The 23184-nt window shown below is 40.0% G+C and overlaps 1 protein-coding gene and 1 long non-coding RNA gene across 3 annotated transcripts in view; both read left to right on the forward strand.

The window, feature by feature from the left end:
- Positions 1 to 8742: 8742 nt before the first annotated feature.
- On the forward strand, positions 8743 to 9765 carry LOC108441619. The gene is made up of 3 exons (XR_001858956.1): positions 8743 to 8816; positions 9106 to 9176; positions 9681 to 9765. It is a non-coding gene; the product is annotated as an uncharacterized LOC108441619 (long non-coding RNA).
- A 2968-nt stretch (positions 9766 to 12733) lies between these two features.
- znf385c (zinc finger protein 385C) overlaps positions 12734 to 23184 on the forward strand; it is a 151745-nt gene continuing 141294 nt past the window's right edge. For both annotated transcript variants that reach the window (XM_017721222.2, XM_017721223.2), the window contains exon 1: positions 12734 to 12858. In XM_017721222.2, coding sequence (XP_017576711.1) covers positions 12816 to 12858 — 43 coding nt within the window. In that variant the 5' untranslated portion in view covers positions 12734 to 12815. The remainder of the gene's footprint in view (positions 12859 to 23184) is intronic.

The following is a 23184-nucleotide window of genomic DNA, read 5'->3' on the forward strand; positions in this document are numbered from 1 at the left end:
ACTCTATGGATTAAGAATGGGATGTCACTCAAGTTCCTATGCGTGTGAAGGCAGATGACCGAATACTTTTGGAAATATAGTGAGTGAGTGTTTGTGTGTGTGTGTGTGTGTGTGTGTGTGTGTGTGTTAGGATTAGGGTAACCCTAACCCTATATATATATATATATATATATATATATATATATATACATATATATATATCTTCTTCTTTCGGCTGCTCCCTTTTAGGGGTCGCCACAGCGGATCATCTGCCTCCATCTTGCCCTATCCATTGCCTCCTCTACTTTCACACCAACCATCTCCGTGTCCACCTTCACTGCATCCATAAACCTTCTCTGAGGTCTACCTCTTCTCCTTCTACCCGGCAGCTCCATCTCCAAAATTCTTTGCCCAATATATCCACTATTCCTCCTCAACACATGTCCAAACCATCTCAACCTGGCCTCTCTGGCTTTATCTCCAAACTGCCCCACCTTCACTGTCCCTCTGATCTGCTCATTTCTAATCTTGTCCTTGTCACTCCCAACGAAAATCTCAGCATCTTCATCTCCGCCACCTCCAGCTCAGCCTACTGTCTTTTATACAGAGCCACAGTCTCCAAACCATACATCATAGCAGGACGCACTACTATCTTGTAAACCTTCCCTTTCACTCTTGCTGCTATCCTTCTGTCACACACCAGCCCTGACATCCGTCTCCACCCATTCAATCCTGCCTGCACCCTCTTCCTCACCTCTTTTCTACACTGTCCATTGCTCTGGATGGTTGACCCAAGATATTTGAAATCATCCACCTTTACGACCTCTACTCCTTGCAGCTTCACCTTTCCACCTGCCTCCCTCTCATTTACACACATGTATTCCATCTTATCTACTGACCTTCATTCCTCTCCTCTCCATTGCAAACCTCCACCTCTCCATATTCTTTTCCACCTGCTCTCTACTCTCACCATAGATTACAATGTCATCTGCAAACATCATGGTCCATGGAGCCTCCTGCCTGACCTCATCTGTCAACCTGTCCATCAGCATTGCAAACAAGAAGGGGCTCAAAGCTGATCCCTGAGGTAACCCTACCTTCACCTTGAAACCATATGTCACTCCAACTGCAAACCTCACCACTGTCTCACTATCCTCATACATGTCCTGCACCACCCTAACATACTTTTCAGCTACACCTGACTTCCTCATACAGTACCACAGTTCCTGTCTTGGCACCCTATCATGTGCCTTCTCTAGATCCACAAAGACACAATGTAGCTCCTTCTGACCTTCTCTGTACTTCTCTACCAACACTCTCAATGCAAAAATTGTATCTGTGGTACTCTTTCTGGGCATGAAACCAAACTGCTGCTCACTGATCTGGACCTCTCGCCTTAGCCTTGCTTCAACAACTCTTTCCCATACCTTCATGGTGTGGCTAATCAACTTTATACCTCTGTAGTTACTACAGCTCTGCACATCACCCTTGTTCTTAAAAATGGGGACCAGTACACTGCTTCTCCACTCATCAGGCATCCTCTCACTCGCCAGGATTTTGTTAAACAACCTGGTTAAGAAGTCCACTGCCTTCTCTCCTAAACATCTCCATACCTCCACAGGTATGTCATGTGGACCAACTGCCTTTCCATTCTTCATCCTTTTTAAAGCTGCCCTCACTTCCACCTTACTAATTCTCTGCACTTCCTGATCCACTATCTCTCCTCCCATTGTCCTCCTCTCTCTCTCATTTTCCTCATTCATTAGTTCTTCAAAGAACTCCTTCCATCTACTCAACACTCTCTGTTCACTCACTAGTACATTTCCCTCTCTATCCTTTATCAGCCTAACCTGCTGTACATCCTTTCCAGTTCTATCTCTTTGTTTAGCCAAGTGATACAAGTCCTTTACTCCTTCTTTACTGTCCAGCCTCTCATACAGCTCATCATAGGCCTGAGCCTTTGCCTTTGCCACCATTCTTTTCGCTATGCGACTAGCCTCACAGTACTCCTGCCTACTTCCTTCATCTCTCTGGTTATCCCACTTTTTCTTAGCTGCCTTCTTCTTCTGAATACTCTCCTGGACTTCCTCATTCCACCACCAACTTTCCTTGTCTTCTTTCCTCTGACCAGACGAAACACCCAACACATTCTTGCCAGTTTCTCTCACCACCTTAGCTGTATTTTCCCAGTCCTCAGGTAGCTCCTCACTGCCCCCAAGGGCCTGTTGCAATTTTTCCCTGAACTGCCTGCAACCATCCTCCTCCTTCAGTTTCCACCATCTAATCTTTGGCTCTGTCTTCACTCTCTTCCTCTTCTTTGTTTCTAATCTCATTCTACAGACAACCACCCTATGCTGCCTTGCTACACTTTCCCCTGGTACCACAATCTTCAATCTCCTTTAGGTGGCATCTCATGCTAAGGATATAATCCACCTGTGTGCACCTCCCTCCACTCTTGTATGTCACCCTGTGTTCTTCCCTCTTCTGAAAATACGTCTTCACCACAGCCATTTCCATTCTCTTTGCAAAATCTACAACCATCTGACCTTCCGCATTTCTGTCTTTCACACCATACATACCCAGCACCTCTTCATCCCCTCTGTTTCCTTCACCAACATGTCCATTGAAGTCTGATATATATATATATATATATATATATATATATATATATATATATACATATATATACATATATAGCCTCCACATGGCGGAGTTATTTTTAATATACTGTTACAATTAACACTGTGTCCCAACAACAAGCATGTGTTTAAAAGCCATTCAAATGTCTACACTGGAAAAGTCAATGCACATAACTTAAGTAAAGTAAGTAAAAACATACACGCAAGTTTCTTTTTTTCTGAATTCATACAAACAGTTTCATTTTATAGTAAATTAGTTTTGGTTAGTTTATGTTTATGAACAGAGACTTACAGATCAATACAGTAAAGGAAAACATATTTGTGAACCTGTGTTTAAAGCAAGTTTTAATTCAACTTGTAACTAATTTACAAAGTAATCTTAAACTGAAACTTTGCTTGTGTGTAAAAAGTGATTTCAGAGCCATCTCGGTTCTCCCTGATGAAAACTGTTTGCCTTCAGTGTTTTGTGCTTATGATCATTTTAATAGATGTCAGCGTCACTAATTCATGACGTTCTATTAAAAGACTGGTTTACCAAGAGAGATGCTGGAGGATTTTCACCTAAAATGAGTTCATGAAGCGAGTCTTGTTACAAAAATGATAACAGGACATCAGAGCCATAATGAATCATTTAGTACTTTTACTTTTGATACTTAAGTACATTTGAAGGCAAATACTTTTGTACTTTTACTCAAGTTGAGGTCTAAAGTAAGAACTTCTACTTTTACTGGAGTAATTTTTTACCTTGGGTATCTCTACTTTAACTCAAGTACATGATTTGTGTACTTCGTCCACCACTGCGCACTAGACTGAATGTACTAGAGAATACAATGGTTACTTGACTGGCTGCTTCATTATACAAGTCTAGATGGGCATTTCAGTCTCAGTGTATAGGCCTCTGCCTCACTTCCACCACTTTAGTTTAATTCCCAGTATATCAATACAGTGCCATGTATTGCAATGCCATTTATCTATAAAACATCACGTCATCTTTCATCTACTGTCATAAGCTGTTCATATAAAGGTGTTATTTAACTTTGTAGCCACACAGAGTTCCTATGTAAGTAGCCTTCAAATAAAGTGTAAACAAAGAACTTTTTTGTAAATAGGTCTCTGGCCTCAGTAGTTTTTTAAAGCAATGCAAGTGATAAATAAAGTATTGGTGTTAATGTGGCTTCTGCCTCTGGCTGTTGTTGTCTGCTGATCCACATCAGTGCTTCATTACAGAATGCTGAGCAGTCTTGCCAAAAATTAGGAGCCTCACTCTGTTTAATTTGTCACTGAATTAATTAATCAATTAACTCATCAAGTTGCTTAGAGGAATAAATTATCATCTACTCATTGATCCCAGAAACGACCAAGTGATGGATGACCCCTGTTCAATTAGGAACCTAATTGATTTTAAGTTAATTAAGCAACGATGAAGTGTTTTTGAAAGAACTAGTAAGAGCAAACAAGTTTCAGATCCCTTTATTCAGAGGAATCCAGATCACATGTTAGATCACATGGTGAGCTTATGTTAGTCTTCTAATGTATATAAATATATGGCCTGCACTGATTGTCATTATCAACTGAATTCAATTCTATTGTCATTATACAATACAGGGTAGTACAGTATAACGGAACACTATCAGGCTACTTCTCCACTGCAGTAATAAAAGATAAATAGCAAACAGTGCAAAGACAAAAGACAGTAAAAGACAGACAAAATGTGCATAGTCAGTAAGTACAAGTATTGAATGTAGACAAAATGTGCATAGGCAAAGGTTATAACAGGTATAGTGGACGTATAGACAGTATGTGATTAGATATTCAAGTGTATCAGGTATATAGACAGAAATGCTGGTGAATTGCAGTACAGTACAGTAAATGCAGAAGTACTAGTTGTGCAAAAAGATGTAAACAGTGATCTGTATATAAAGTGTACAGTGCAGGTAGAGAGTAGCAGCATAATGTTCAGGTACATCTTAAATAAACAGTTACAGTATAAATATATAAATATCAGATGTCTTATTTATCAGACTCTGCTTTCATTCCTTATTCCAGCTCTGTGACATGTAAATGTCTTCCCTCAACCCACTAGTTTTCTCTTGATTGATGTATTTGTTTCATTCAATGCGTTGATTCTTTGTTCGATCTTCTCCGCATTTACCTGTAGGCCAACTTCTTTCACAAAGTTGTTCAGCTTGCTGATTAAACGTGGGCTTGTTGTGAGAGATAATCAGATTAATCATCTTTGAAATTCAGAAGATAACAAAAGCTATGGCCACATTAAAGTTGAAGTTACACAAATCCTACATTTTCCCCTTTCTGATTTCTTCAGTGGTATGTGACCACAGATCAGATTATTTCAGAGATATGCAAACACAGATCTGATTTTTTTACAGGTATGTGAACGCATCTGATTTCTTCAGCAACACATGACCACAGATCAGATTTTTTCAGAGATATGCAAACACAGATCTGATTTTTTTACAGGTATGTGAACGCATCTGATTTCTTCAGCAACACATGACCACAGATCAGATTTTTTCAGAGATATGCAAACACAGATCTGATTTTTTTACAGGTATGTGAACGCATCTGATTTCTTCAGCGACATGTGACCACAGATCTAATTTTTTCAGAGATAGGCAAACACAGATCTGTTTTTTTTTTTACCGGTATAAGAACGCATCTGATTTCTTCAGTGACATGTGACCACAGATCTGATTTTTTCAGTGGTACATGAACACATATATTTTTTTTACAGGTGTATGAACACAGATCTGATTTGTTCAGTGGTATGTGACTACAGATATTATTTTTTTCAGAGGTTCATGAACACAAGGTTTTTACAGGTATATGAACACAGGTCTGATTTGTTCAGTGGTATGTGACTACAGATATGATTTTTTCAAAGGTATGAAAACACAGATCTCTTTTTTTACAGGAATGTGAACACATCTGACTTCTTCAGCGGCATGTCACCACAGATCTGATTTTTTCAGAGGTATGAAAACACAGATCTGTTTTTTTATGGGTATATGAACACCAATCTGATTTTTTCAGAGGTATGTGAACACATCTGCTTTTTTATTTTACAGGAATGTGAGCACATCTGATTTTTTACAAGTTTGTGAGCACATCTGATTTTTTCTGAAGTTTGTGAACACACATCTAATTATTTCAGAGGTATATGAACACATTTCTGATTCTTTCAGAGGAATATGAACACATCTAATTATTTTCACAGGTATGTGAATGCAACTGATTTTCACAGGTATGTGAGCACATCAGATGTATGTAAATACAGAACAGATTTATACAGAGGTGTGTCAACACATCACACTTGACTGTGCATATGCATATCTTTGTGGACAGTCATTGTGCCAATTACTGTTGGCAGCATGTAACAATGTTAACGTGTAAATGCAAGTTATTTCATGGAAGAGGTGTGTTAGTTATTCAATATCTTTTCCTCCATTTTTTATAGATATGCCATTGAACAGTGCTAATTCATTGTGTTTCTATTATTTGATAGCTACATTAGCCTCATAGCTCAAGTGTAAAACTTATCTTCAAACATCAAATATGTCTTGACTGATCATTTACATTTGAGATAGGGGGAAATGGTATATTTTATTTTTGCTGAACCACTTCTTTAATCATATATGTAGGTATCCTAAACATTCAATTTTGGTCATTTTGGGCAAGGTGCAGTACTAAACTTCAGACATCAAACATCTTCACTGTCCAACAATTGTTTTAACCATTTACAGAGCTATCCTAAACATTCAGTTTTAGTTATTTTGGGAAACAGGTAAATGCAATATAGTAATGGACCTAAATGCACTACAGAATTCAATGGCTCCTTGCCTGGTTGCTTCATTAGAAAAGTCCAGAGGCGCATGAGTCAAGTGGTCCAATTTTTTAGCACTGAGAATAAATTCATCTGATCTGTTTCTTGTGTCTAGAGGTCTCAAACATCAGCAAAGAATAGAAACAGAGGGCAGACAATCAGCTTCAAACACCGATGCTGAGATTCTCCACTAGCTGTAAAAAATCCCAGTCACTATGATTGATCCCAGCCTGTATCACAAGGAATTTGGGGGTAAAGGATGCTATAAAATGGTGTACTCATAGTGTATAAAAGATACTTGTGAGCACCCCTTTGAAAAACAGGGCCCCCTATGGCCTTGTGTTCCTTGCTTGTATGCACACAAATGCCCCAACAGGTTCAGTGTAATTTCTCGAAATTCTCACAGATAGCTTGGATTGAAAAGTCTTAGTCTGGATGTACACATCTGCATCATTCCACAGGACATACTCACTAACAATAACAACACAGCACATGCACCACGCACTTTATTAGGAACACCTCCTTTTATCTACACTTATTGAGCTACACTGTGTGAGCTTTTATCACTGATTTACCCTGCAGGTGCAATTTTTTGTTCTACAATTATATACTGCAGTTTCTCTGCATACTTTGTTTGCCCACTTTCACTCTGTTCTTCAATGGTCAGGACCCCCACAGGATCCCCACAGAGCAAGAATGTGGATGGTGAATCATTCGCAGCACTGCAGTGACTCTGACATGGTGGTGGCATGTTAGTGTGTGATAGATATAGATTAGAAATAGATCGGATGCAGCAGTGCTGCTGGAGACACTGTCCACAGTCTTAGACACCCCTACTTTGCTGGTCCACCGCGTAGCTGTAAAGTCAGAGACGAAAGCTCATCTGCTGCTCACTGTTTGTGTTAGTCACCCTCTAGACATCCTCTAGTCCCCCTTTAGTGGTCACAGGATGCTGTTGATTGGATATTTTTTGTTGGTGGCCTGTTCTCAGTCCAGCAGTGACACTGAGGTGTTTAAAAAAAGGTGGCAAAGTATGCAGAGAAACACTACAGTCTGTATTTGTAGAGCAACAAAGTTCACCTAAATGTGGAACTGATATAATGGACAGTGTAGAAACAAGGAGGTGTTCCTAATAAAGTGCTAGGTGAGTGTATATCTAATAGCATGTTTTGTTATTTCATTAGCATAGTGGCAGACAACTATTGCAGAGGAAGCCCTGCATTCAGCCAATCACAGAACGCTTTTCACACAACAGAGACAGACTGTCAGACTGTAAAATTACACACACTATACATCTAGTATGCACTTGCATATTGGATTCTAATCAGAAATTGTTTTAATTATAGTACTTCATAAAGTAAAACTAATCCAACTTGAATAGGGCTATACTACAGCAAATACATGGCAGATTCTGTCACATTTGTTTGCCTGTACTGATGCAAGTTCTCATCTGAATCGGTCTCTCTCTCTCTCTCTTTCTTCTTTCTTTCACAGTGTACATGCTTTAGAGCAAAGCAGTGTCACTAACATGGAATGCCACTGCCTCTGTTTCTCTCTCTGAGAATCTGGAGGGGTAATGGAGTGTTGTAAATGTGAAATGCTGAGCTGCTGTCCCTCTCCTCTCTGCTGACACTGATCCCTCATCTCAGTAACAGAACAGAAAAGAGAACAGAGAGACAAAAAGGACAATGAGAAGACAATGAATATTCATGTTTAATTTTTTCTCCAAACAGTGATTTTCACATTTAAAAAAGATGGTTCTTCAAGGGTTCTTTAGTAAAGAAAATGGTTCTATACAGAGCCATGAACACTCACAGAACCTTTTGCATGTTTAAAATGTTCTTTGCTTTGTAAAAGTGGTCTTCAGATTGATGGAGAATGTGCTGTATTCACACACACACACACACACACACACACACACACACACACACACACACACACACACACACACACACATCATCTAAGCCGCTTCTCCTTCTGGGTCGCAAGGGTTGCTGGAGCCTATCCCAGTTGTCATCGGGCGAAAGGCAGGATACACCCTGGACAGGTCGCCAGTCAGTGCTGTATATAGTACTACATAGAACCTTTTTCTATATAGCACCTGAAGGGTGCTTCTATTATTACAAGCTTGACATTGTAACAACAGAAAAATGCTTTTTGGTGCTATATAGAACTCATTTCAGTAAAGTTCAATCACCCCCCCCCCCCTCAGTTTACATGAAATGGTTCCGTCCAAACTAGGCGCGAACGGGACTTGCTAGCAGTGAATTGCGAGTGAGGAAGGTGGGTTGTCGTCTCGGCTTCCTGAAGAAATGACTGGCTTCCAGAAACGAAAATAAAGAAAAGAAAGGGCGACAGTACGTTACCTAGTTTTATTTTTTATTATTATTTATTTATTTTTTTACAAGGAAAGGTGGGTGTAGTCCCGTCAGTGGAAGAAAGTAGCCTGTTACCGTAGTACACAGTGAAATAGGCTAGTGAAATAGCCCCCCCACCAAAGGTTACTTATCTTCACAAAAAAATCTGAGTGATTACGCTCGTCTCCTCTTTTAGCCAACGTTTAATCAGAGCAGGCGAACTTTTAGCAAACTCAGCTATTCATACTAAATCAGTTGTAATCAGTTGTCTGTCCCTGCCTTGTGTCAGGCCCAACAAATGCAGCTTCAGGCTCAGCAGTCCTGTCTCCCCATCAGCGCTGCTCCCAACTGAAGAAGGAGGTGAGCTGCGTTGTGTTGAATGACATGTAAATTGGCATAACTGCAGGGGACCTGTGGGAATTCATTATTATTTTTTGTTATGGAAAACTCAAAGAAAAGTGATTAAATAATTTTCAGTCATCTAAACACAGTGATTGTTTTTCCACAGTTCATTTTGTAGATATATCTATAACTTCTTTGTTTTCTTCTTGATTTTTTTTTGTAAGACAGATATCTTACACAAATATCATATGTACAGTACAATAATAGAATAAATGTATTCTATAGCACCTTCAAGGTCAGTTGAGCTAATAGACCTTATAGCAGCTAGTCCTTACATTATCATTCCCATAACACTAAAGGCCCTCATGCTGCTTTATAAACTTGGGTCTTCTGCTGTGTTCAGATATGAGGTGTTCCACTTTATACAGTAGATTTGGTCGGCACGCAAGACTTAACCAAGTGCATACATTTGTCTTTTCTTTTTCATGTCCACTTTTTCCCTTCATTGTCCTTTTTTCACAGGCTCTCAAAAGACTCCATTAAGCTGAATTTCAAAGTCCCTTTTGTTTGGAAGCTTGATGTGCACTTTACATCCCGTTACCGTGGCAACCAGGTGAGTCAAATGGAAAAGTCAGGACTGATTGGGCACATTTTGATTACAGGGAATGTGAATTTGTGTGCGACTGAGAGTGTGTGAGTCTGTGTGTCTGTGTATATCTTTGCTTGTGTGGGTTTTTGGGTGCATAAGCGTGTGTGTGGGGTGTATGTTGATTAAGTGTGAAAGAGTGCATTAATTTTGTCCGGTCTGTTAAGAAATCCTGTTGAGCCTACCTTAAATTACATGCTGGTTTAGCCCTGTCATTGCACTTCTCTCTTAGTCACAGCCTGTGGGGTAGGCACAGAGCTAGGTTATGTTTTGGCATGGTTAAAGAAAAAAAACAAACAAACAAAGAAATGTATGTTTTTGCTGCTACTTTCAAAAAACAACAAAAGCTACACTATGTATGTTTTGGAATGTGGTGGAAAGGTGTAATTGCATGCAATGTGCAAAACATTTTGTAATGTCAGCTGTGCTTCAGATGCCTTCCCTGAGTGGATGATCCTGACATTTATAAGCGTGTTGAAGAGTCACTTTGGAAAGGATGTGTGTGTGTGTGTGTGTGTGTGTGTATGTGTGTAGCCTTATTGATTTATTTGTATGCCTAAGATTCAACAGTTTTATTGTCATATGCACAGCAGAAACAGGCAGTTATACTGTATAGTGAAATTCTTAATTTGCTGTTCTTCCATTCACCAATATAATCTTAGAAAAAAAATAGAAAGTATAAGAATATATCAAATAAACTGAATAAGTAGATATACACTAAAAACAAAAGTGACAAAGTACAGTTATATATACAAAAGTGGGTGATAAATTGCATATTGAATGCTTGAATTGGGTGTGGTGTGGCTGGGTGGACTGTATTTTGAGGAGTTTGACAATCTCTCTCTCTCTCTCTCTCTCTCTCTCTCTGTGGATTTATTTTGGTTGGCTGCTCCCTGCTGGTTGAGCAGAATGTCAGAGTGCTGGTACACAGGGGAAAGGACATTGCTGGAGATCCAAGTATGTTTTCAACAGCATCTATCAAACAGGTGCTGACAGTAAAACTCAAGACCCGCATACACACACACACGCACACACTTACACACACACACACACACACACACACACACACAAAGGACAGCCAGGCTACTGTCTGCCCTGATCCCCCAGCATAAAAAATAGCCTTCCGCTAAGAGTTAGACAGTGGCCAGGGGCTGTTCCACAAGCCTGTGGGGTGTGTTGTATGCATGTGTGTGTTTTGAAGCTTACTCAATGCCTAAGATATGGGCAGCTTTAGAAAAAGGAACTTAAGGACCCACAATAGATTCTAAACATAAATTCCGAAATTGTCTGACACTGTATAGAAAAACAAGCAGTCCTGTTATTAAGCATGCCTTTCATAGCAAAGCCCACATTTTTTTTAAACTTTTTTTTTTTTTTTTTTGGGAAAAGTCCAGCAGGACCTGCACGCTAACATCCCTGAAAGTGCTCCCTAAGACTCCCACAGGAGTCCTACAACACCATTGTACAACTCCCACAGGACTCTTACAGGACCTCTGTACAATCCCTACAGGAGTCCCCTATAGGACTTGTACATTATTAATGTACAACTTCTTCAGGACCTTACAGGACCACTGTGTAGCTCTTATAGGACTCATACAGGACTCATACAGGCCTCCTGTGCAACTGTTCTATGACTTTTACAGGATTGAAGTACTGCAAGTCTCCTGGAGGTCTCCTTCATGAGTAATTATCAACTAATGCAAAACTGTTAATACAGGAGACATGGAAAATCTCACAGGTCTCCTCTAAGTCTGCGCTCTGTCCTTAAGGATATTGTTCTGTTCTGTGTGAGTCCTGATGGATAGCTGCACTCGCCCCTGCACTGACAGTTACAACCCTGCAGGAATATATATAAGGGTGATACCATAATGCATCTCTCATCACACTAAATGGTCAGGGGGGTTGTTTAAGGCCAATAAGTCGTGTTGGATGCCACAGAGTGTGTAATTAGCTCTCTGTCCTCAGGACGGGCACTGATGACAGCAGTTGCAAGTGCACTGACGGAACTCATATTTAATACTGAGCTTAATTTATGACTGACATTTGGTCAGCATAGGAACACAGGGATATACCCAGTTTGGCTTAGCCGCACTCAGCCAAATGTGATAGTCTGATCATTGGGCTGAAGCTGTCCTCAACATTGTTTTGTTAAAGTTTTGATTCCTACTTTATTTGACTAGGAGACTAGCCAAATTATATGTTATATAAATATATATTCTGTGTAGAAGCTCACATTGTAAACAGATGATTTGGTGAAAGCCAGTCAAACTGTATGTAGTTTATACTTTAAGTGGGTGAGCTTTGGGCTAGGTTTAAGTTTAAGGATGACCAAGGATTGGCCTAAAGTGATGGAATTATGTACAATTGTACTCGGGATAAACATCTATTAGTACTTGTGTGAATTTGTTTGGTTATATATCATTTTCATAGTTCACAGTCAAACATAGATGATTTTTTAAAACTAAAAACAGTTCCATGAAACTAGAGGATTTCGTATCATTTAAACGACAGAAATGGACTTTTTAGTCACATGGTCTGATCAGGGAAGCACAGGGACCGTTTGGCCTAAAGGGACCAAAGGTGGACCAACATGTACAGTGAACATTAATGCATAAAGGAAAATGTATGGTGATGTTAATGTATATTTGCATAATGCATATTTAGTTTAATGCATCAAAATAATCTGTCAGCAGGTCTTCAAAGGTGTAAATCTGATGCAGAAAGATAAAAAAAGCTCTTGTTTTCCAGTTCAGGTTCTTGGGGTGCGCCCTTACTGCTGTTTTTGTTAATAAACTGCCATCACAATAAACAAAAAAGGGGAAACGGCTTAAAATGTAAAGTGTCTCGTGCGTGTCTCGGCGCGTGCCGAACCGCAAGTGAAGCGGCGCGTGCGCAGTGACGCGTGCGGGTTGTCTCCGGGGCGCGAGGCTCGAGCTCCGGCAGCATCACGGCGCGCCTCCTTCCATCTACAGTTCGCGGTGACAGGGAGCGCGAGGAGGAGTTACGGGAGCATGCTGGGCTCAGAGGACCACGCGGAGGAGAGAAACGGAACCGGTAAGGACAGACGAGAAGCGAATCTGCGCATTTGGCGCCCTGTTTTATCAGTGGTTAGGTTTTGAAATCACGCTCAGCCGTTAAGTTAGGAACGCTCCAGTTAACGGTCACTGACCCCAGCCCGCCGTTTGTAGCGGAGCTGAAAGGTGACTGACTTTAGTCGTGAATGTAAAACTTGAGAGGAACGAAATCCTCCGCTGGCCACCGTGGGCGCGAGTGTTTGTTTGGGGAGTCGCGTCCTCGGAGACGCGGGGTCACGACTTAAGCGCTTTGTCTGTCCGCCGTGATGTTTTTGAAAGGAAGCTAGCAACTTGACAACTAACACGGCTCTTCGTGAGGAAAGGTAAGGAGCGTTCAGTGTGGTGACACGCAGAAGTCAGGCTGATGCTGTGTTTTTAGCGGTAAAATGAACATCTCAGAGGTACGGATGTGTCAGTATTCAGTAGGCAGGGTGTTAGATTCACTGTTTAGACGTTACGGAACAGTGTCGGTTACAACTGAGGGTCTGTTCTAGAATGTGTGAGGGGCGCGAGAGCGAGCGTGTAGGTGTAAACGTTCCTTCCAGCGAACTTTCCCGCCTTTTATCAGTAACTGTTTTTAAACCGTACCATTTCGCGGTGGTTCGCGTGTCTGAGTTGGTCTGCTTGCCTCGTTTGCTTCACTCTTTCGCGGTCACTCTTTCACTGTCACTCTTTCACGGCCCTGCTGTTCTGCACTCCTGCGCTTCTCTGTGCGCGCGCTCGCTCGCGTGGCCCTCATCAGAAGTGGGTGGGAACTCGTGTAAAATTTGTTTACAGATGAAAATGTAAACAACAGCAATTAAGCAAGTAGAATATCTGATAAGTGGATAAAAATGAAAATAAGTGAATGAAGTGAATCATAACGAGTCATTTTTCCAAATGTCCGCTATATTTATTTTTATGTATTATTCACATTTTAATTGTTGTAGGGTATTTTTAAAATGCATGCTAGTTTATTTTACCTTATATATGTTCTATGATATGTTTGTTTATATTTATTTTAGCACTCTAGCTCCTCCATAGCCCATCTACATCAGGACTGACATCCTAGTCATTCAGTGTATCTCTCAGCCTTTCTTTACTGTGGTAAATGAATTCTCTGGGTCTCCAAATCACAGATGCTTCATATCCCTCACTAATTTGAAGAAAAAGGATTTGACTGCAGTAGTTTGTAATTTGTTTGTTTCAAAATGTGTGATCCACTTCCAAGTACATACAGTCCATATATGGAAAGTGCTGCAGAACAGGCTTTTTTAAATTATTTTTTTTCTGTGATCACATGAATCAGCTCATTTACATATATCCACCTATTCAGCATACAACAGTTTGGCTCCATCACTTCTTGCTGAAGTTGTAAAGGGGGATTTCAGCTCTAAGGGCTTTTTAGATGAGACACAATACATGGCAACCAGTCAAACCAGAGCTCATTTATCTTATAGCACTTTTAAATGCATTGTAACAAAACCAGCCAGTTTAATTCTACAGGATAAAGAGAGGTTGGAAAATGCTCAGGGAAAAATGAATCATGACTGGTATTGGTACATAAAAAAAAAACAGAAATGTTATAATTGGGTCTCGAGAAGTAATAAATTCAAGAAAAATGTAGGATATCCTTGATAGGAGTGATGAAGCAAATGTGGCATTAGGGCTGATTGATCTAGAGAAAATTGCTGTTTGATTGGCATTTAAGTTGTAATTACTTTCTGTACTTTCTTTGCTCTTAAAAAAGATGGTTCTTCATGGGTTCTTTAGTGAAGAAAACTGTTTGGTATAGAACCATGAACACTCAAAGAATGCTTAGCATGGTCTTTGTGTCATGAAATCATTCTTCAGACCTTTTTGAAAGGGGTTCTATATGGCATCAAAAAGTGTTCTGTTATTGCTATGATGTGTAAAGACAAGAATCTTTTGGTGCTATTTAGAAGCCTTTTTAAAAAGTTTCTATGTAGAACCATATAAAACACAGTCTCCATCAATCTGAAGAACCATTTCACTGTTCGAAGAAACCATTTAGGCATTTATAAACCATTTTTTTTACTAAAGACCCCTTGAAGAATCAACTTTGAGTGTGTACAGGCTTTGGTTTATTTGGTTATCTACACTTGTCATTATTAGGTAGGATTCAACCCAGATTCATCATCATGTGTGGCTTTGTTTTTTATTGTTTTGAAACCATTAGCTGTCCTTTAACATTGTGTGACCATTTCATGATGAATGGACCAGAAAAACTCTTATTACATTAACGTCTATTACAGTTAAGAACAACTTCCTTCTCATATAAAGTGTCTGGTATGGTGGCCTCAGGATTTCATGTCTGCTTTTTGTGGATGATGTGGACCAGTTTGCAGCCGACTGTGAAGGGGCTGGGCTGAAAATCAGCACCTCTAAATCTGAGACCATGGTCCTTAGGCGGAAAAGGGTGGAATGCTCTGTCCAGGTCGGACATTCTTGCCCCAAGTGGAGGAGTTTAAATATCTCGGGATTTTGTTCATGAGTGAAGGAAGGATGGAGCGAGAGATTGACAGGTGGATTGGTGCGGCGTCTGCAGTAATGTGGACCCTATACCAGCCTGTCATGGTGAAGAAAGCTGAGCCAGAAGGTGAAGCTGTCAATTTACTGGTCAATATACATTCCGACTCTCACCTATGGTCACAAGCTTTGGGTAGTGACCGAAAGAACGAAATTAGCTTTCTCTGCAGGGTCACCGGGCTCTCCCTTAGAGATAGGGTGAAAAGCTTGCCGATTCGGGAGAGGCTCCTCCACGTTGAGAGATGCCAGTTGAGGTGGTTCAGGCATCTGGTAAGGATGGCCTCTGGACGCTTCCCTAGGGAGGTGTTCCAGACATGTCCGACGGGGGGGAGACCCCAGGGAAGACCCAGGACACGTTGGAGGGATTATATCTTTAGACTGTCTTGGGAATGCCTCGGTATCCCTCCGGAAGAGCTGGAGGAGGTGGCGGGGAAGAGGGAGGCCTGGGCCTCTTTGCTTAGGCTGCTGCCCCCGCGACCTGGACTCAGATAAACGGATGGATGGATGGATGGATGGATGGATGGATGGATGGATGGATGGATGGATGGATGGATGGATGGATGGATGGATGGATGGATGGATGGATGGATGGAGTCCCCTTTCAGCGGTTTTGTTGTGACAGTGATGATAAGAAATTGTGAGCGTCAATTATAACTAAATGTGCTGAGCCTGTTAAGTGCTTAAGATAACTGGTGAAAATGAATGCGTTCACTTTGGTGGCCGGAGATTCTGCAGGTTTTGTATAGTCCTTTGAGGCCCTTTCAGCTACTTAGGTTAGTTTAGTGATGGCATGGCTACTGACTGCACTCTCCCTTTTCTCTGTGGTGTCTCGTCTGATGTATGGTTATGATGTTCTCGTTGAGCCAGAGGCACAGGGAGATAAATCACAGTGGGGAGAGATGCGCTTGGGTGGACAACATGATGAACAGTCTTGTTGTGGCCATCAGGACTGCAACTGCAACTTCAGCTTCTGTGGCTTCTCTCTTGGGAGATAACCCATGTAAACGTTTACGTGGTTCGCTTTGGTATGTGTTGTGTTGTGATCAGCTTTTAATTATCATGTTTAGGTGCAGTTGGGCTACTGTTTCAAGACGTCAGTTGTTAGGTTCATATCTGGAGGTCTAAAAGCTTGTGTATGAGTGTGTATGTGGGAGGGTTTGGGAGAGGGTGTAGGGCATCTAACATCTAATTACTGTGTGTAGTTCCTGTTTAATGCCTTGTCTTTGGCAAGCTGGGTCTAAATAACCCAGTGTTTTTGTTCAGGATGTCTGTGTTTGTATGTGTGAGAACACAACAGAGCATGAATCAAAGAAAAATCAACAAAAGTGGGCTTGCTTGCCATTTCCTCTTCCATTCTGAAGTCTAATTGCACATCCGCTAAGTGATATGACAACACAACACATTATGGTCCATATGAAACAGCTGACCAGCAAAGCAAAATGTCTGACTTTCTTTTGTTGTATGGAAGTGATAAACTGTGTTTTGTATATATATAACATGAACGGCCAGGCTTCTTTCAGTAATCACTCATCTTCTGCTGTGTTACAGTTTAGTCCAGGATCAGCCAAGAGATCTTGAATAGCATTTAGCATAGCAGCCTTAAAGCCTTGTGCTATACTCAAGCCAAGAAATCTATAGCTGAACTGCTGCTTTTAGCATGAATAATTGTAATATTGAGACAAATGACTTCTTTGTTTCTTATTGCAAATTATCATTGTAATTATAATAATTTTTATAATAATATTCCAATTATAGAAGTAAATATTGATTATATGTAGAAAATAAGCAAAAATAGCGAAGTCTCAAGCAAGTAAATGCCATTCATTAAAGCTTAGTTTGTTTTATCGGTGACACAGAATGTGAGTTTTGCTAAAATAAAATATGTGAAAAGTGAAATTGTATAAATATCAGGACTAATCTAGTTAGGTTAGATAGACTTAGCATTGGTGTCTGTACTTGATATTGACTGATGCTTAAGGATCAGCTATCGGTATTGGAGGGAATAAGTCGTATCAGTGTGTCCATTTCAGTCATTTTATGGGATAAATAATATGAACCAGCTGACATTACTTCCACTATGATGTCCAACTGCTCTTGCACTGTGTTACTGTGACTGACTCTGTGACTGTAGCCCTCTCATTTGAACACAGTAATCAAAAAATACTTTCCAGCAACTGCAGTACCATGAATGTGTTTATCATTGAAGGACATCAAGTCTGAAGTATGATTTAGAAGCAAAACACACAGCTGATGCAAACAGTAGCTAAGCACCCATGTGCTGTGTTTAAATGCTGTTGTCATACCTTACCAAAAATGTCAGATATTGCCTGTATCTACTGTGGCAAATAAAAAGTAGAAATGTTTTTGGACCTACAAGCAGCAAACGGAAAAGTGGAAAGCTACAGTTTCCCTTAAAATAAGAAGTAAAATAGCAGCATGAGATCCTGAAGGACACAATCATGGAGGAGTTGAAAAATGTAGCCCTACATGTAGCCCTATTTATTTGCTAAATTTAACATAAATAAATATACATATGTTTTTTTTTGCCTGTGCAAAAGTTATATTTTATGATCTATATTTCCGATATGTTATATACATGTAATTTATTGAGATTATCTATACAGTTAATGTGATTATTTGAGATTAATCATTTGAATATTTTGAAAGCACTAGTTATTGTTTTTGTTGCCTGTTTGACTAATAAAAATTGGCCATTTTATGATGTGATTTGGCTAAAGTAAGTCAATATGAGTGTACTAGTACATTTAAACAAGTGATAGGTGTTATTAGCAAGTGTTTGTATGACATGAAGAATACTTTTATGTAGTCGCACCCTTCAAAACCAAACATTGGCTTTTGTTTCAGCATTATAATACTCCATTCTGAGGCATAGAGAGATGGAATGAGTATCTGTCTGGTTAAAAGCTTCCAGGCAATATACATTTTCCTTGTCCAATATCAGCTAACTGACACTCAGGTAAGTGTGTAGGTCTGTGTATGTGTGTATACTGTTGGAAGGCCCCCAGCAGGAGATTGAATTTTAAGTCTTGCACAGACTTCACAATGTCATAATGACTGGGCAAAATATTCCCTTTAACCCATCTGTTCTTATTCTGTCAGTGTGTGTGTTAGGGACACACTGCACTACCACAGTAGCACTAACCAACTGTAAACACATACATTTGTTTTGGGCAAAAGTTTGAAGACCCCTGGTCAGATGAAGTTTTTGTCCATTTTCTAAGGTAAATTAATGCATCGACTGCAGGGAACAAACTTAAATATGTCATTTTTATGCTTATTTTAGTGAACAATTTCTATTTATTTGCTTAGTTTAACATAATAGTGGAACATATTGTCCCATACCCTTTGTATCGGCCACATTTAGAGATTTTCTCCAGTATGTTAAATTCAGCAAATAAATGGTAATTATGTATTAGAATGTGCAAAAGTGTGTTCTCTGTGTTAATTTATAAATCTTGTAACAGAGATGGCCAAACTTTTGCATACAACTGTAGGATTAATTCAGTTATTCAGATAAACATTTTTTTTCTTGTATATTATGTTCATCTTTGCACCTTACTGAAACTGGTTTCAGCAACAGTTCAGATTAACAGAGTTTTCCTCTTACCACAAATGTAGACATAAAGACGTGTTGCTGCAAAAAGGTTCTTTTGTTTCACACTGGAGCTGCCAGGCCAGTTAGCTAACAAGTGATGGAACATCATCAAAACTAATTAGTACGGTGGAAGCTTAAACACATGCTTAAATAATCCCACATTTACCTCAAACTGCAGTGATTTGTATGTAATCCAAAACCTGGTTGCTTATGTAGTTTCTGAAGCTGTATGACATAATGCAATCTACTGTATATAAATGCACACACGTATGTCACCTGGCTAATAACAGTTGTAGCACCTGTGTGTTGTGAAGCCTGAACTTTCTCTGTATTTTGTCCATTTTTTTTTATAGATAAGTGTCATACAGTGTCAGAAACCACAAAAGCAACTGGGTTTGAGGCAAGTGTGTGGTGATTTAAGCATGCAGTTTGTACAGTGCTATTTTGTGTAAATAAGATTTCAATATTACGTTATAGATTGCATTAACCTTGCAGCACCAGTGAAGGAAGAAGTAAACTTTAGACACCAACCATGTCTTAGTTGGTCATCTACAGAGGTACGAGGATAATTCTGAAAATTAGAAATTTTTGTAACTGACCTTATAAGTGCATTCACATAAACCTCCCCTGACCACCCTTTTACACACATGTACACACATGGACATGTGCAAATGCAAGTGCTCACCAGCCATCCCATCCTCACGCAAACAGACAGAGCGGTCAAGTGAGACGACCTCTGTCAGCACTCACACTGTCTCTCTCTCTCTCTCTCTCTCTCTCTCTCTCTCTCTCTTTCTCTCTCTCTCTCTCTCTCTCTCTCTCTCTCTCTCTCTCTCTCTCTCTTTCTCTCTCTTTCTCTCTCTCTCTCTCTCACACTCTCTCTCTCTCTCTCTCTCTCTCTCTCTCTGTGTTACAGTGCGTGTAAGTGCATTGTGTGTGACAGCTGCAGAAGGCCTTAGGGTGCACAACCTGCCCTTTTCTGGAGGTCCAGCACCCCTGTCTGAGCTCCACTTGAGGGCAGATTCAGTCTGAGCTGCCCTGGAGCTCTGCAGGCTAATGTATCAGCATTGACTAAAAGTAATAAAGCTCCATATTGGGCCATCAAGCAGTAGAACTCTGTTCTCTTGGGTGATGGAGCTCCATCCTGTTTAACCCCTTGAATTACCAGGCTTACTATATAATTTGTATGTAATTAAGGTTTGTTATTTAACAACTACAGGGACTTCAGTGCAAACTGGTTGTTGCATAAAAAAGGTTTGTACTCAAAGATTTTTATGTCAGTTTACAAATTTGGCACTTATAGTGTATTGTCTGTATGTCAAAGTATCATGATGCATATTGTGTATCATGAAAAAATAATGTGACTTTTTTAGCCGTATCATCCATCTTAGGTTTATCTCATCTATAGGTTCTGTGTTAGGTTAATTTAGGTGAATTGCTTAGATGAAAAAAATTTTTAATCATTTAAAAAGTGATCAAATCTCAATACAGATAACTTAAAGGCCCAATCCCATTTCTTCTTTTTACCCCTTCCCCCTTTTCAAGTGTCATCCTAACGCCTTGGAACTGAGTTACAAGGGGTAGCGGTTGAAGTCTCGCCATACGAAATGGGACAACCCTTAAAAAAACAAAAACAAAAAAAAACATCACTTCATTAACAGTCTACTAGTGGTGCTCTGTAGGTGACCCAGCCCATCTTCACTGATAGCAGAGAAGGGAATTGTTCAGTGTACATTGAAATGACATTAAACTCTAACACAATACAATGGTTACCGTAATTTTGTAACAGAGAAAATACATTTGTGGGTTTCTTTGGTTGCTCGGTTTTTCTTTTTTTCTCATAGCACTCTGTTTGAAGTGTCCCTCTGTTTGGAGGGCCATGTAGCTCTAACACTTTGCCCTACCCCTCTATCTCAACAAAAATTGACATAAATGTGCAAATAATGGAGGGCTAAGAGGTAGGGGCAAGGGGTGAAATGGGATTGGGCCAAAATGGCTATAAATAAATAAACACAGCATACTATTTGTAATTTAATAATTTGCTGTTGTTCCCAGTAATGCATCAAATAATGAAAAAAGAAAAAATGCTTTACAGACTAGCTGGAACAAAACAACCTTAATGCTGATCTAGCAAAAAATGACACAAGCTAAACCTGATATTGCAGCAATTTTATGGCTTCAAAAGGCGAGGCTTACAGCATACAGTGCAGTGAGTGAGCAGAGCCCGTTACTCTGATGTAGGAGTAAGCTGCTTGTTAAGGAGCTATAATTTGGCAGAAGGAACTGTTAACATTAAAACATTTTTTAAATAAATTTTATACATTTTTACTTTATTTATTTAACTGTTGTATAAAAGCAGTAGAACACTCGAGGTCGTGTGTTATTGTGACTAACATCATGCCTGTGTTGGTCTACAGCCGTGATGTTATTTTGCAATAACACACTCCCTTTCGCGTTCTATTGCTTAAATATGATTTAAAAAAAAGATTAGTATCACAAGTCATTCCAAACTGTTGAATGGTCATGTTTATGCTCACGCCCACCAACCAGACGAACTTCACTTGTCCAAGTTCAATGACCCTTTCCACTTGGTCAGCCTGGACTTGCCAAGATGTATATGGGAGAAGCCAGGTTTGGCTGGTGTTTAAAGAGTTGGGGCTTACACACTCCACATACTGAGTCAAATCAGTCAGTCCCCCTAAACAGAGCTCTTCTATGTGGACCATGGGGTGGAGAAACATTCACGCACAAACAAATAACACCCACATGAATAGAGGCCTATGTGGGTAAGAGCAGGTAGGCTGCACTACCTCCCGTTCCTGTGAGGCAAGTATGAAAGAAAGCACTGTTACCTCATCAGCAAGGAGTTTACCAGTGTGTGTGTGTGTGTGTGTGTGTATATGTGTCTGTGTGCTGCTACTGAAGTGTCATAGATGTCTCTGAATAATATTTAATCACTCTGCATGATTCCATGATATTTTCAAAGTCTCCTAGTCTTATTACTGTGCTGATGCCAATGAAACATTAGTCATAATGTTTAGCTAAGGGGGCATTGTGTCAATCTTAAATGAATGACATGTCAGTTAAGATGAAGTTGACTAATTATTCTAACCCTAACAGTTTAGGCTTTTGAAACTTCTCCATAAGGAAGGGGCCAGTGATTTTAAAGTTTGAACACCTTTTGTAATTTTTTTTCTTATATTTCTGCACCTGTCAATAAAAAAAAGATCTCTATGGGTGACATTAAAAAATAATGCTATCTACCAAAATTCAACCAGTCAGCACAAGGAAACGTGTCTACTTGCCAGTTAATCATGAGTGCGCGCATGACACGTAGAGCTTAGCTATAATCTAGCCTCAAGTCAACAGAATACTACAAAGGAATGCACTGTTTTGCAGCATAACAATGACTTTTTGGCCAAAATGATGCAGTAGTTTGTGTTTGTATTGTGCGGTGTGCAGGACTTGCTGAACAGAACTCATTATTGCGTCGTTTATTCTGATACATCCCCCTGACTGCGATTGGAGCTTGTTATTGTGTCGTTTATTCTGATACCTCCCCCTGACTGCGATTGGCCCTCATTATTGCGTCGTTTATTCTGATACCTCCCCCTGGCTGCGATTGGCCCTCATCATTGCGTCGTTTATTCTGATACCTCCCCCTGACTGATTGGCCCTCATTATTGCGTCATTTATTCTGATACCTCCCCCTGACTGATTGGCCCTCATTATTGCGTCGTTTATTCTGATACCTCCCCCTGACTGATTGGCCCTCATTATTGCGTCGTTTATTCTGATACCTCCCCCTGACTGCGATTGGCCCTCATTATTGCGTCGTTTATTCTGATACCTCCCCCTGACTGCGATTGGCTCTTATTATTGTGTCGTTTATTCTGATACCTCCCCCTGACTGCAATTGACTTTTATTATTGCATCGTTTATTCTGATACCTCCCCCTGACTGTGATTGGCTCTTATTATTGTGTCGTTTATTCTGATACCTCCCCCTGACTGCGATTGACTCTTATTATTGTGTCGTTTATTCTGATACCTCCCCCTGACTGCGATTGGCTCTTATTATTGTGTCGTTTATTCTGATACCTCCCCCTGACTGCGATTGGCTCTTATTATTGTGTCGTTTATTCTGATTCTTCCCCCTGAC

The sequence above is a fragment of the Pygocentrus nattereri genome, chromosome 14 (assembly GCF_015220715.1).
Source record: "Pygocentrus nattereri isolate fPygNat1 chromosome 14, fPygNat1.pri, whole genome shotgun sequence".
NCBI classification, from domain to species: domain Eukaryota; kingdom Metazoa; phylum Chordata; class Actinopteri; order Characiformes; family Serrasalmidae; genus Pygocentrus; species Pygocentrus nattereri.